The 13,389-nt window shown below is 37.7% G+C and overlaps 1 protein-coding gene across 1 annotated transcript in view; it reads right to left on the bottom strand.

Moving 5' to 3' along the window:
• Positions 1-329: 329 nt before the first annotated feature.
• The window catches only part of GlyT (Glycine transporter), a 41,263-nt gene continuing 28,203 nt past the window's right edge, over positions 330-13,389 (bottom strand). Inside the window, 6 exon segments of the mRNA XM_032437207.2 lie at positions 330-6,613; positions 6,803-7,012; positions 7,072-7,438; positions 7,859-7,962; positions 8,025-8,292; positions 8,368-8,521. Of these exon segments, the coding sequence (XP_032293098.1) occupies positions 4,019-6,613; positions 6,803-7,012; positions 7,072-7,438; positions 7,859-7,962; positions 8,025-8,292; positions 8,368-8,521 (3,698 nt within the window). The 3' untranslated portion in view covers positions 330-4,018.

Here is a 13,389-nt window from a genome sequence, read left to right as displayed (position 1 = left end):
ACGTTCCGTTTATTAAATTTTCGGGCTGCGTTCGCGGGTTCAAATCTCATCGCGGTGGTGTTGACATAGATTTATTAAGTACGAATTTTTGATAGCGAGCCGCTCTCTTTGGCCGGATTAATTTAATTATAATTAATGCCGATTATGCAAGAGTAGGCAGATTAAATTTGGTGGGAATTACGCCTTCGGTGCCCATAACGGTTATCAAATCCGTGGGAAAACGATCATCCTTGTTTCCCTCCACAATTTACTTTTTTACTTTATCCGAATATATTTTTCTCTTTTTTTTTTTAATATTTGTTTTGTTATCTTTAAAAATGTATGTTCTCTTTGTTGTTGTTGTTGTTAAAACCCATATATATTTATTCATAAATTATCTAATAATACAATAATTTTTCTCTTATGTTATTGTAACATAGCTTTAGTTTATTTGGTTTTGTTGGCCTCTTTGGAATATAATCATTTTGTCAATTTTACATTCACATGCATATTGCGTGCATTATAGGCAATTACACAAGAACAGTAAAGAATTATTAGGGGCTGCTTTTTTTCCAATGTTCGCTTCAAGTTTATAACAATATATTCTTGAGTTTGAAGCTCTCATGTTTTAGAAGATGATTTATGAACTATATGTAAATCTTGAGCGAACAATGAGTATGGCTCGTAAGTATTGTTTATTTTGGTTTAATTTATAGTACATACAAAATAATTGTATAGTTGTTAATGTTATTTTTTCTTTGCAACATTTAAAGTTGTGAACATTTCTTTTTCTTTTTATAAAGTTAGTATAGTCAACAGTTATTTTGTATTATACCTTTGCCCCATGCCTATAACTCGAATTTATAATTTCGTTATTCGACCAAGGAAATGTCAAACATTTAAGTTGAAAAAAAAAGATATTGAAGTATAAGCAAAATGTTCAGCTTAGGTATAGGGCATTAACTAGTCGACTAACTCCGACCTGCACATAAAATAACTTAATATAATTCCATATAAGTTAAACTTATTTTATATAATTAATACATCAATTCTATTCTGCGGCATATATATATATATATCAGATATTATATATTTATGCTATTTTTTATTACATTCAATTGCCTTTTGTTTATTTTTTTTTTATATATTTGTAGTTGCATTTCAATGAGTTCTTACTGTACATCGAGCGTACTGTACATAAGAAAGGTGGGTGGAGTTTTTTTTTTCAAGATTACAGTTGCCATCGTATAACTATTTTTACTTTGCTTAATGTAGCGATATGAATTTTGCAACATTTCTCTGTTTTAACTTTATACGTTTCGTGCTCTCTCTCGCAGCTCAAAGTTTCGTATAAAATTTTGAAGCTCCTCTTTGTTTTTTGTTTTTTTTTTTTTGTTTGCGGCATGGGTAGATTTTGTTATTAATTTTGTTTAAAGTAAACATTCTTAGAGGCTAGTTTCAATCCTAAATATTGAGCATATGCATAACACTGATTCTCGTCGAAATTGACAGCTTTGATAGATATACTTTAGTTGGGGTTAACTAAATTTGTTTGATTTTAGCAAATTGCTTTTGATTTGCTTATCTGAAAATATTTAGCTCATTTTCAATATGTACACCACATTAAATATGTATTTTTTTTTTTAAATTTTTTTTTGTGTTTTTCAATTGCATTTTGATCATATACAACATATTTTTAGTTTTCTTAACAGCCATTTAACATTTCCATATTTAGATTATTGTTGATAATTTTTTTTTTTTTTAGGTTTTTCTTTTTTGTATCTTTTTAGTTTTACAGGTACACATACATACATCCACATCAACTAACGGCATGCAACAATTGGTTAATCATTTAACAGTTTTTTATTTTTGTTTTATATGCCTCATATAACTTCTAGGTACAGTTAGCACATTGATTCGTAATATTATGTCACAGCTACTGCGCTAAAAACAACGACAACTCAAGTACAACAATTGATTAAAATTCCTGTTTTGGTAATTTTCTTACATGCTCATATATCATAAGTGTATAACATATAAATATTTCAATTAATCCCTATATCTGGACAATGCATAACATTCATTTCAAAAAATTTAACATAGTCTAAAAAAGAAATCTTCAAATGTCTTCAAATCAGCTATCACAAATTATGGGGTTTGCTTGGGGTAAAATCATTTTTGGTTTCATTTTTATTCATTTTGTTAACTTAGTAAAAGTTGAAAGAAAGTGTTTTTCTAACGCAAACAGTTCGAATTGTTTTGATTGAGCATTTCCGACAGAATACGTGTAATACTTTGCTATTCGATTTACATTTATTCTACCACTAGCTACATGTAGAAACACATACAAATATTTTATTTATATATATATTTTTTAAGGTATATTTTAATACAATCTTTACTCTTTGTTTTAGGCAACACACAGCTTATATGATCTTGTTTACGTCAAATAACATGTATATATATTATAAATAGTATATTTTAACAACAATACATATATACGTATAAATTATATATCTATATATATTTTTTTGTTATTATTTTCCTTCAAGTTAATTATTGTTATGTGTTTTTGATGTGAGCTTAGGTTAGTTAGTGTATTAGTTTTAGTTCGACTAAGTAAATACACACAAACACACACATAAAACATGTCTAAATATTTGCTTAAACTTAGATTTTTTTCTCTGCCTTCAGATCCATTATAGTTATATGCATCTTGAATAATCCACTCGTATCTTAATTTCATTTAGGTACATGAGTCTCTCTTTTATTTAGGCCTATCAAAATAGAGTTATACACATACACATTTGACATTGAACAGTTTCATCTACACATATAATAATATTAACTAATTATATTTGCTCCTAAACATGCATAAAAAACTAAACGTAACCAAATAAAATTTTGTGTAAAGTCTAAAATCCAACATTTGCCTTGGCGTTTGCCCTTTGCCCAAATTGCAAGCTTTATAAAATGCATAAAAAATGTTTCAAAATATTCTTTAAACAACATTTGCAATAAAAATAAACATTATTTGTTGTTGTATATGTGTAGTATTTATGTTGTATATAGGGTATTTTGTATATAAATTTAGGTTTTTTTTTCATTTTTTTTTAAACAACTTGAACATTTCATTTGCCATTTTGCATTGCTCTCTCGTTTCTAATCATAATCAATAGGTACCATATAAATACATATATAATCGGGGCATATTAGTTATATGTGTATATATATATAATAATAATAATAACAATAATATAGACACTTTTTCCTATGCACAACAATCGAAACGGGCCCTTTTGGTGAATTACTAAAAACTACGTTAACTTTTTGGTAATTGCAATGAGTCTTTCAACATAATACTAATATGAACATAGAGCATATACTAAAGAACTTAGTTAAGAAGGAACTATTGAAAAATAGTTTGTGTGTGTAGGTACACGATCGGGGCATACTGCATATATACATATATGCATATATACATATATATGCTGATAGTGTGTATTGCTAGGAAACATGTTTAGGCTTATTTTTGTCGTAATACCCTTGCAGTGTTTAATTCGATTAGGTTTAACTAAGTATGAGCTTTAGTTGACATCTGAATGAATTTAATGTTTTGTTTTACATTTTTACATCATGACCTCTGCAAGTGTATTAAATATTCGGCAGTCCGAATATTTCGATTTCTTCTGGTTCCTTTCAAGTTTGCTTTCAGGATTTGAATTTCTTTTTGGCAAATGTTCAAAGTTCACGGGGAACTGTTAAAATTCTCGAAAATGTTGCAACTTGCTTTGCTCAAATCTGTTGCTGTTCGCCGACCAAGTAAAAGTAATCCAAATAAATATTTATAAAATCTGCCTCTATATAAACATCTAGGTATATAACATTTACTTATATATATGTATATAGTACTTGTTAGGCTTAACAGCGTGTTTTTTTGCTTAGCTCGAGTTCATTAACATTAAATATATATACTTAGAAAAATAGTGTTCGATATTGGAAATACCTTCAATATCGGCTCTTGAGACTTGCCTTCATTTTACTTCTTTAATGTTGCAGCTGCTTTCGTTTTGCTTGATGTTGCCGCCGACTTGCTTGTTGTTGCTGTAGTTGTTGTTGTTGCTGCTGTAGTTGTTGTTATCATCGGTTTGTTTGCTGTCTTAGTGGGGCTTGTTGTTGCTGTCGGCTTGCCTGTTGTTGCTTTGGTTATCTTTGGCGACATGTTGCTGTTGCTGTTTGTTGCTGTTGTTGTTGGTTTGTTAGCTTGTGCCTTGAAGGATGCTGGTGTTGAAGAGAATGTTGTGGGCCTTTTTGTCGGCGATGTTGCTGTGGGCTTTGCTGTGGCTGTTGGTGTTGTTGCAGGCTTTGATGTTGCTGTTGCTGAGTATGTTGTTGTCTTTTTTGTCGGTGATGTTGCTATGGGCTTAGCTGTGGCTGTTGGTGTTATGGCAGCCTTTGATGTTGTTGTTGCTGAGACTGTTGTTGCCTTTTTTGTCGGTGATGTTGCTGTGGGCTTTGCTGCGGCTGTTGGTGTTGCTGGCTTTGATGTTGCTGGTGTGCTTGCTGTGGGCTTTATTGGTGTTGTTGCTGCTGCTGCTGGTGGGGCTATAATTGCATCTTTTTGATTTGCACCTGGTATGTTACTGCCGACAACTGCAGTGGTTGTTGTTGCAGGTGCTGCCTTTGTTATTTCAACTGTGTTGCCGGCAATAATCGTGGTAGCTGTGTTGACTACAATTGGCTTTGCGGCAGCACTTGCAGTTGCTGCTGCTGCCTTTGGCATATTGCTTGCAACAGTTGCAGTTGTTGTTGCATATATTGCTGCTGTCTTCGGCATATTGCTTGCACCAGATGCAGTTGTTGCTGTTGCTGCTATCTTCGGCATATTGCTTGCAGTTGTTGCTGCTGACTTTGGCATATTGCCTGCAACTGTTGCAGTTGTCACTGCTGTTATTGCGACTGTCTTTGACATATTGCTTGCAATAGTTGCCGCTGTATTTGCTGTTGTTGCTGCTGTCTTTGGCATATTGCTTGCAACAGTTGCAGTTGTTGATACTGTCTTTGGCGTATTGCCTGCAACGGTTGCAGTTGTTGCTGCTGTCTTCGGCATATTGCTTGCAGCAGTTGCACTTGTTGCTGCTGGCTTTGGCATATTACCTGCAACAGTTGCAGTTGTCACTGCTGTTATTACTGTTGTCTTGGGCATATTGTTTGCAACAGTTGCAGATGTATTTGGTGTTGTTGCTGCTGGCTTTGTTGCATTGCTAACCACATTTGTTGCCACAATGGTTACGGCTGTCATTGCTGGAGGTTTTGTAGTACCACTTAAGTTTGTTGTTGTCCCGCCAGCAACTGTTGTGGCTGAATTGGCAGCAACACTTGCAACTGGCTTTGAGATTGTTGTAATAATTTTTAATGACCTCATTGGCGACTTGTTGGTGGCTGTTATTGATGTTGCTGCTGTGAGTGCAGCAACTGTTGTTGCTGTCTTCGCTGTTTTATTGCCGACACCTATGTTTGGCTGTGCTTTTGTCGACACGCTCATTGTGGATACTATTTGGGAATTTGGATTTGCTGCAGCTATTGCTGTTGCAGCGACTCTGCCATTGATTGCTGTTGTGCTGACAGCAGTCATATGCACATCTGTTGCACCCGTTTTGCTGGTATTGGCTTGAGCAACAGCTGTTGTTATTGGCTTTGTGGCTGGCATAAAAGTCGTTAGAGCTATGTCTGGCTTCTTGCCAGCTGGCACCGCAGCAATATTGCTGCTAGTTGTTGCTATTTTCGCCTGGGTGCCGGCAACGGCAGCAGCTGTCGTCTTGGACATGGCCAGCTCTGCAGAAACTTCACCGCCAGCGCCCCCTGTGCCAACAGTTGATGCTGCTGCTGTTGCCGCGAATGTGGACATGGTGTTGCACTCACGTCCGCTGCTCATGGTGCCTGTGGACCAGACCTTGGTGGTAGCTGCGACTGTTGCTGTTGCTGGCGTGCTCGCATGTTGCTGGCTTTGATTATCCGCTTTGATGGGCGGCTGCTGGCTGCCAGTTGACTCTGGTTTTGGCTTGTGTCGCCCGTTTTCCGGTTGAGCCTGCTGCTGGTTGCTGTTGCCGCTGAGCTTGGCCGATGTCTTCAATATGCTCGGTCCTGGCAGCTTACCCACCGTCATGGGCAGCACATCCACGTCAACGCTGGCCATCGCCGACGAGGATGCGTTCACTCGCTCTCAGAGTTGCATTGCCTCATCCCGATAGCCGTTGTTGCCGTTGCCATTGCTGTCAGCCGCATTGCCATTGACCGCATCCTCGTAAGGCATCACATCCGTGGGCGCCCCGCTAATCAGTATTTGGGTGTTGGTCACACCATCGTAATTTTGGCTCTGATAGCGTTCGGCATGCAAATTGACGCAGGGTCTGCCAGCGGGTCCCCATTCGGCGGTGGGTCGCATCAGAACCTTGATGCGCTCCCTAAAGCTCAGATGTTTTGGCGCCTTGAAGATCTGTTGTACGCCTATTACAAATATGATAAACACCGGCAATAGACCGACGATCCAGCCCACAGTATCCGCCCATAGGGGATATATGTAATGGCCATACTGTGCGGGCTTGTACTCTACCCAGTTGAAGAACAAAATAAACTGCAAGTGGAAAGTGGATTTAGTGCATGGGCTGGCTAAGATATGGAGGATAGTGAAAAATGTAGAGAGCACAGATTTAAAATTTTAATGCAAACAATTTTCAACTTTGGAGCTAAAATGAAAGCACTTCAAATGACCATGGAGGATAAACGAAAAATCTTAGAAATAAAGAAGCAGCACACAACTTACCAAGAGCGTTGCGGGTGTTATATAGCGCCACATAAAGCCCCAGAAGAAATTCCATAGACGCGAACGCTTGCCAATCATGCCCTGTATATCATTTAGAAAACGTTGTGATCCATAAATCCAGGCAATCAGCACACACTCTGATATGGCAATGAGCAGCACCGACCAATTGGCAGCATATTTGTCCATCAGCTGCAGCCAGTACATGCCGCTCTAAATTTGATAAGGCTTAAGTAGACAAATATATATATATATATCTGCGATATACTCACATTGGTGGTAAAGCCAAGGCCGCCCACATAGCCAAATATGCCCACAAAGAGTACAACCCAAGTTTTGTATTGTCGCAGATTTGGAAACTTGTCCAAAATGGCAGTAGTTACGGTCTCCATCAGAGCGAACTGCGAGTCCAGGCCCAGGGTGAGCAGCATGACAAAGAACAGCACCGACCAAACCGGTGAAATGGGCAGACGTGTCACCACCTCCGGATAGACAATGAACGCTAAGCCGGCGCCCTGATCCACAACCTTTTTCACCTCCACATCCAGTTCATGAGCCAGAAAACCAATGATGGAAAATATGACCAGGCCCGCAAAGAACGACGTGGCTATGTTGCAAAACGCCACAATGAGAGAGTCCCTGAAAGATGCGCAAATTTAGGATATGGACGGAAGATCAATATACAGTTGAATAGCTGATATAGACAGGTTTTTGGTCGGGTCTGGTTGGTTTTTTAAAAGCGTGAAACACGTCTTTTGCCTATTTTATAAAAGAATCGTCGCATAAAAAGCCATAAAAGTGTAAAGTTAAGGCTTTCACCTAATTTTCACCATTGTCAGTGAAATTGTCTGCCAAACGTGTGAAATCAAACTGAGCGAGAAAATAGTGAGAAACTTAACAAGACGAGCTCCGTTAGTTAATCAGGATTACAAAAATAAATAAAGACTTTTATATTTATATCAATTTTAAAGTTATGTTAGGGGATCATTCAGATAATTATTGGGTTGAACATGATGCAGAAGCGAAGCTGTGGATTGTATATGTATTTATGATATTTACTTGTAGCAGTTGTTGGAGAACTTGTTGTAGGAGGACAAAGTGATGAGGCCTCCCCATGCGGGGCTAAGCGCAAAGAAGATCTGGACAGCGGCATCTCCCCAGACCTGTAATAAAAGAGATATTTAAATCAACTGAAAATGTCTAAGTTTATCTAAGAATGACTCACTTGAGCGTTGGCTAGTTGCTTCCAATCGGGCGTTAGATAAAATAAAATGCCCGTACTGGCGCCCGGCAGGGTAACGCCCCGAAAGAAGAGTATGACTAAGACCAAATAGGGAAACAAGGCGGTAAAGTAGACGACCTTGCCCGAGGACTGAACGCCCTTGCACAGGCAGAGAAAGACAATGACCCAGGCGATGAGCAGGCAGGCGGCCAATGAAAATTTAATACTGCCCGTTTCCTCAATGCCCGACGACAGGCCCAGCACATAGTTGCTGTAAATGGAAGGAGAGGCGATTAAGGCGATTTGGAATCAATCAACATTTCTACACCATATTTAATCCACTCACTTAAAGTACTCCTCGGCCGGTGGACGCTTGAGGGCGTGCAGCGCCAGTTCCGTTATATTGTGATCCTCCGCATAGGTCGCATTGTAGCAGGTGCGCAGATAGTAGGTGCCATTGATGGCCTCGCACTGATCCGCCATCACGTAGGAGAAGCAATCTGCAAGTGTCATCAACTAGTTAGCAAATTGTGCAAAGCAAGTGGGAAGTGCCAGACTAGAAATTATCCTGTACCCAAGAGCAGAGCTGCCCTTATAAGTATGCTACAAACATTTATCCCTCTATGCATATACAACAAGCACACATATGCACTTTTTGCTGCGTCTGTGTTTCTTCTTAACTCAACTCAAAGGTAGATGAACTTGAAAAATTTCGGTATTAATTGTTCGATCTTTATAAAATATTCTAATCCTAATTACTAAATTTGGTGTCTGTCTAGCTTTTAGAAGCTCGACTCAGACCTTTTTGCTGAGCAGAAATATACTTTATGGATTGGGCTCTTCTGCCTGTTACAAACATTTTCACAAGCCCAATATACTCTTTAAAACCACATTAAAAGAGCTTAGAGTATGAAAACAGGACACTCGTCCAACAATTCAAGTCGACAGTTACTCAATTATGCATAAAGGGGCAGCAATTTTTTTTTTTATATTTATGAACTATTTGTCAGACCAGAGAGTGTAAGAATGAGTGGGAGATTAAGCGAGAGAGAGAGAGAGAGGGAGATAGGTAGAGAGGGATGGAAAGAAAGACAAGGAAATGGCAGCGCTGAAAAGGGACTCGAATGTGTGCGAAAGGACAACAAAGCACGAGCCGGGCAACTTTTGTGCGGATTCATAATTAAAAGGACAAAGTAGCAAATCAGTGGAAAACATGAAAAGGGTTGGGCGACAACTGTTGTTGTTGTTGTTGTTGTTGTTGCTGTTGGCAGCGAGCAAACAGAAAGCAGAATGTGTCAAACAGTTGAGGTATGCAACTTAAAGATACCCTGTATGGAAGCAATATAGAAGTTGTACAATTCGAAAGGGTCCTTTTGTTGAAATCCGTTTAATGTAGAAAGCATATTTTTAAAGTTCGACTTAGAAACACCCTACATATATAGAGAGAGAAGACTCAGAAAACAACATTCTTAAAGCTTTGCTGCCTTTTTAAATGTTTTTGAATCTAGGCAAACAAGTGTGTGTTTAAAGGCACTAAAAAATGCTGCTTAAGCTTAATAATTATATGTATTCCGTATAAGCCTATGTGCATGTTATATTTGTTAAGACTTTGAAATACCCTGTAACAAACTAACTTTAACTTTAACAATCCAAGTCTATGCAAAATATTCATTCAATTGTGCTGCAACTATTTAAGACAGCGCAAATTATGAATTTATTTGTACAAGACAGCGCCGCTAAGTTTTCTAAATACGGGGTATTTAAAAGGGTTAAATTGTCTAAAGGGCTGTCAGCCCCTATGACAGCGGGAGCAACGGGTTCCGTTTGTTGACCCAAGCCTGATTAAATTTGAAGAGCGTACTTTATGGAGCTGAGGCCAAAGCAAATCGATGTTGGATATCGACAAAGAGGTTAAAGGTCAATAGAAACGCTGACACAGTTGATTAGAGGCAAGGCCATGGTATTCTATACAAAATTTTAACTCTAATTTGTTTCTATTTCATAAACTTAATCAGCATTGAATATATGCGTCAAATCGCAGCTGCATAGCTCAAGGATTTGTCCAAGTTTATGAAGCATTTTAATCAGCTTGTGAGTTTGTGAACCAGGTCATTTCCGGCAAAATTTAGGTGCATAATTTGCTAATGGAGCGCTGTTTACGAGCTGTCCACTCAGCCGTTAGCGCGAATTCGGTTGGAGAACGCACTTTAAATGGCTTTCGGCACACCTGACTCTGCCAATTTGTGGGCGCCTTTTTCCTGCTGGCGGTACACCTAATCTAGCTGCCACAACGCGTGTGCTAGCCAGCAAATGTTTATGACATTTGACTTGTGTGACTCTCGACGCCTGCCACACGGTGCGTATGAGTTTTGGCCAACCAAAAAAAGACTCTAAGCTGATGCTTATGAGCGGGTTGCATGTGTGCTGGCCTCTCTCTCTCTCTCAGTGTGTGTGTGTGTGTGTGCATGTAAATGCCAAAGTTTTTTGAGTCTTTCAGCTGACTAACGAGGCTTGCGGTTGACCGCAAAAATGACCAACTGACTGCTGACTGTTTTTGGCTGCATTGGTTGCTTTGGTTGCCAGGCTTAGAGCTCGCAATTGGACATTCTCTGTTTGCTGTTCAAATGAAAAGTGGCAGCAAATGCTGAGTCAAGTTGCATGCCACTTGCCCAGCGGTCCATTGGCTAATGGACTGTACGCCCCAACCACTGTGATGAATTTTCCTGTTTGCAACTTTGTGAGGTCTACTAAAACAAAAAAAAAAAAAAAAAAAAAACAAAAAAATGATTTAAATTTTTTGCCCTTGCAATATTGTGAATATTGTATGGCATTTGATTTTAATAAACATTTCGTTTTTCTCCGCAACTCGCAAACGAGTTTGTATGCACCTGTCAATTTGGCATGCAATTAATTTTCAAATTTGCCATGCAGCTCACGTAGCTGCCAATAAAGAGAGCTACAGTCTCAATTTTAGACAGCCACATTTACTGTCTGAAACTAGTCGGAATAGAATTAAGTAGGAGCGGGAAAGGGGTCGGCAAGTTGATTACGTACAGCAATGTATTTCAAATTGTGATTACGGTTGAAATTAAGGTTTTCGCAATTGATTGGTAGCAAATTGTTGCCCTTTTCAAAAAGTCTGATTAAAAACCCTTTTCAAGCCATGCTAAATGTTGGCCAAAAATAATTTTTATATTTTGCATATCCTTTGAAAAGCGTTTTCCGTTTATTATATTTTCAAGGCAGAAGACAAAAAACCACCCTTACCTGACAAATCTGGATAATTCTACACAAACCGAGACATATATCTATTTAATGTAATGATCCTTATAAATACTTATGCATCAGATTTAAGCTATATACCATATCTATCGATATAGATAAAAAAGATGTATCGAAAATTCGAATAGAATAGAGAAAAAAGATAGTCAAACCCATCTGACTCTTTTACGCATCGCTCTGTTGTTGGAATATAGTAAGTATTATTCGTTGGGAGATATTTGTCCGACGAGCTAGTTAAAGCATAGCTGGAGCTGCCCACTTCGAAATTCTCATATTCAAGCAGCCCACTTATAGAACAAATAAGAAAAGACTGCGGACTTTACAGATAATTGGGGTAATGTCTAATCATTTAAAACAGCTTGAAAAATGTTCCCAACATTTGCTTGTTTTAGTATTCAATATCTTTAAAGAGCCTCAAATGCATCAATGCTATAGAAGTTTTTAATTGTTGACAACAGCATATTGAATCTTTTTGATTTACGTGAAATAATAATTTATTTATCTACCTTTGTGTCCTGCGCATACACATTTATGTCATTTCTTTAAGTGTTTAATATGTACCCCATCAATTTCGTACTTGTCAAATAGATGGCTAAGAATCCTGTTCAAAACTTGTACACTCAGAAATCGAATATTTCAATTTGTGTGGATGACGAAGAGCCAATTTTAGCTTAAATATGATGTGTTTTTCATGTATATATGGCTGCAAAACTCCATTCAAATTAATCAAAGAGCCCGACAAGCGCCAACCCAACTCAATCAGCGTTTATTCAATTGCCCCACGTTACTCATACGCCGCATAGGTCGCCAGAGTCCCATCTGGGGTGCTCGGCTACGACTATACTAAAGCCAAGGTTGTACACATATAAATATGGCCCTCTATAAATGTGGGTTGTGTTGCTTTTTACAGCATATTCATCATCTAATCAATCAGCAACAAAATGAAAATCAAATGAAAATTGAACACAATTTCTTGTGGTTGTTGCGGGCGAGCTGGAGTTGAATTTTTTTTTGGTTTGGTATTTTTTTTTTTTGGGGCATGGGGCGGCTTCAAAGTGTTTACACGCCGTTTAATTTGCCTGTCTGCCTTTATTTGTTATGCAATTAATTTTAATACGAACATACATGCACACAAACAAGCACACACACACACACACAGATAGATAGCCTGATACAACCCGTAGATACAAATCATATAAAACTTTATGTGAATGCGGCAGCAGGCAAAAACTGTCTGCCTTTCAATTTGGCCAACTCGAGCGTGTCTACCCAGCCAACTGTGCGTCTATGTGTTGCTTGTTCGTGTCGGCATCTTACATTTGATTACAAATACACACACACACTCGCACACACACACACAAATAGAGAAACACTCACATACACCCAGATAAGATTGTTATATAAGCCGCTCGCAAGTCGACTGGCACAGGAAATTGCCATTAAATTTTGTGACCTTTAAGTTTTTGATGTCAGCCTTCAACTTTTTGTTGTACAAACTTTTATACTAACAGTTTTCGTTGATCCATCTGCCGTTGGCACATGTTTGAGTCCACAACATCAAATTTGATTAGCTAAGCAACCTTATTGACCCAATTAAAAAGTTATAAAAACAAATACAAGCCAAACACATGCTGGGAATTTATTTAAATTTTATGTGATTGGACCAGAGTTTATGTGCTCAATTAAATTGAATTTAAAAGTATAATCGAAATAGTCTCTTAATTGATACTTATACTTTTGCTCAATTTATTTTTATTTAGATACTATCGCTGTTACTCGCTACGGAGCATTTCTTGTTACCATTGCGATAGATTCATTTTTTTTTGGGTCAATTATGCTCTGTGCTAGAATCCAAAAAAATAGTTATGTGTATTAATTGTTTATTAACCATAAGAGAAGTATTTCTGTTGTTTGACCTAGACAGGATGCCAGCTTGTTGAAAAACTAATTGAAGCAGGAAGTACATTTAAGTTGAGTAAAACCCCTTGGCTAACTTGTCTTATAACTGTTGAAGTGTTCCTATAGACATATCTCTATTGTTTCGATTTATTCTTCAATATAATTTCTTTTATTGTTGAGCTGCTCT

This window comes from Drosophila virilis, chromosome 5 (assembly GCF_030788295.1).
Source record: "Drosophila virilis strain 15010-1051.87 chromosome 5, Dvir_AGI_RSII-ME, whole genome shotgun sequence".
Classification (NCBI taxonomy): Eukaryota; Metazoa; Arthropoda; class Insecta; order Diptera; family Drosophilidae; genus Drosophila; species Drosophila virilis.
This window is presented reverse-complemented; position numbering and strand designations above follow the sequence as displayed.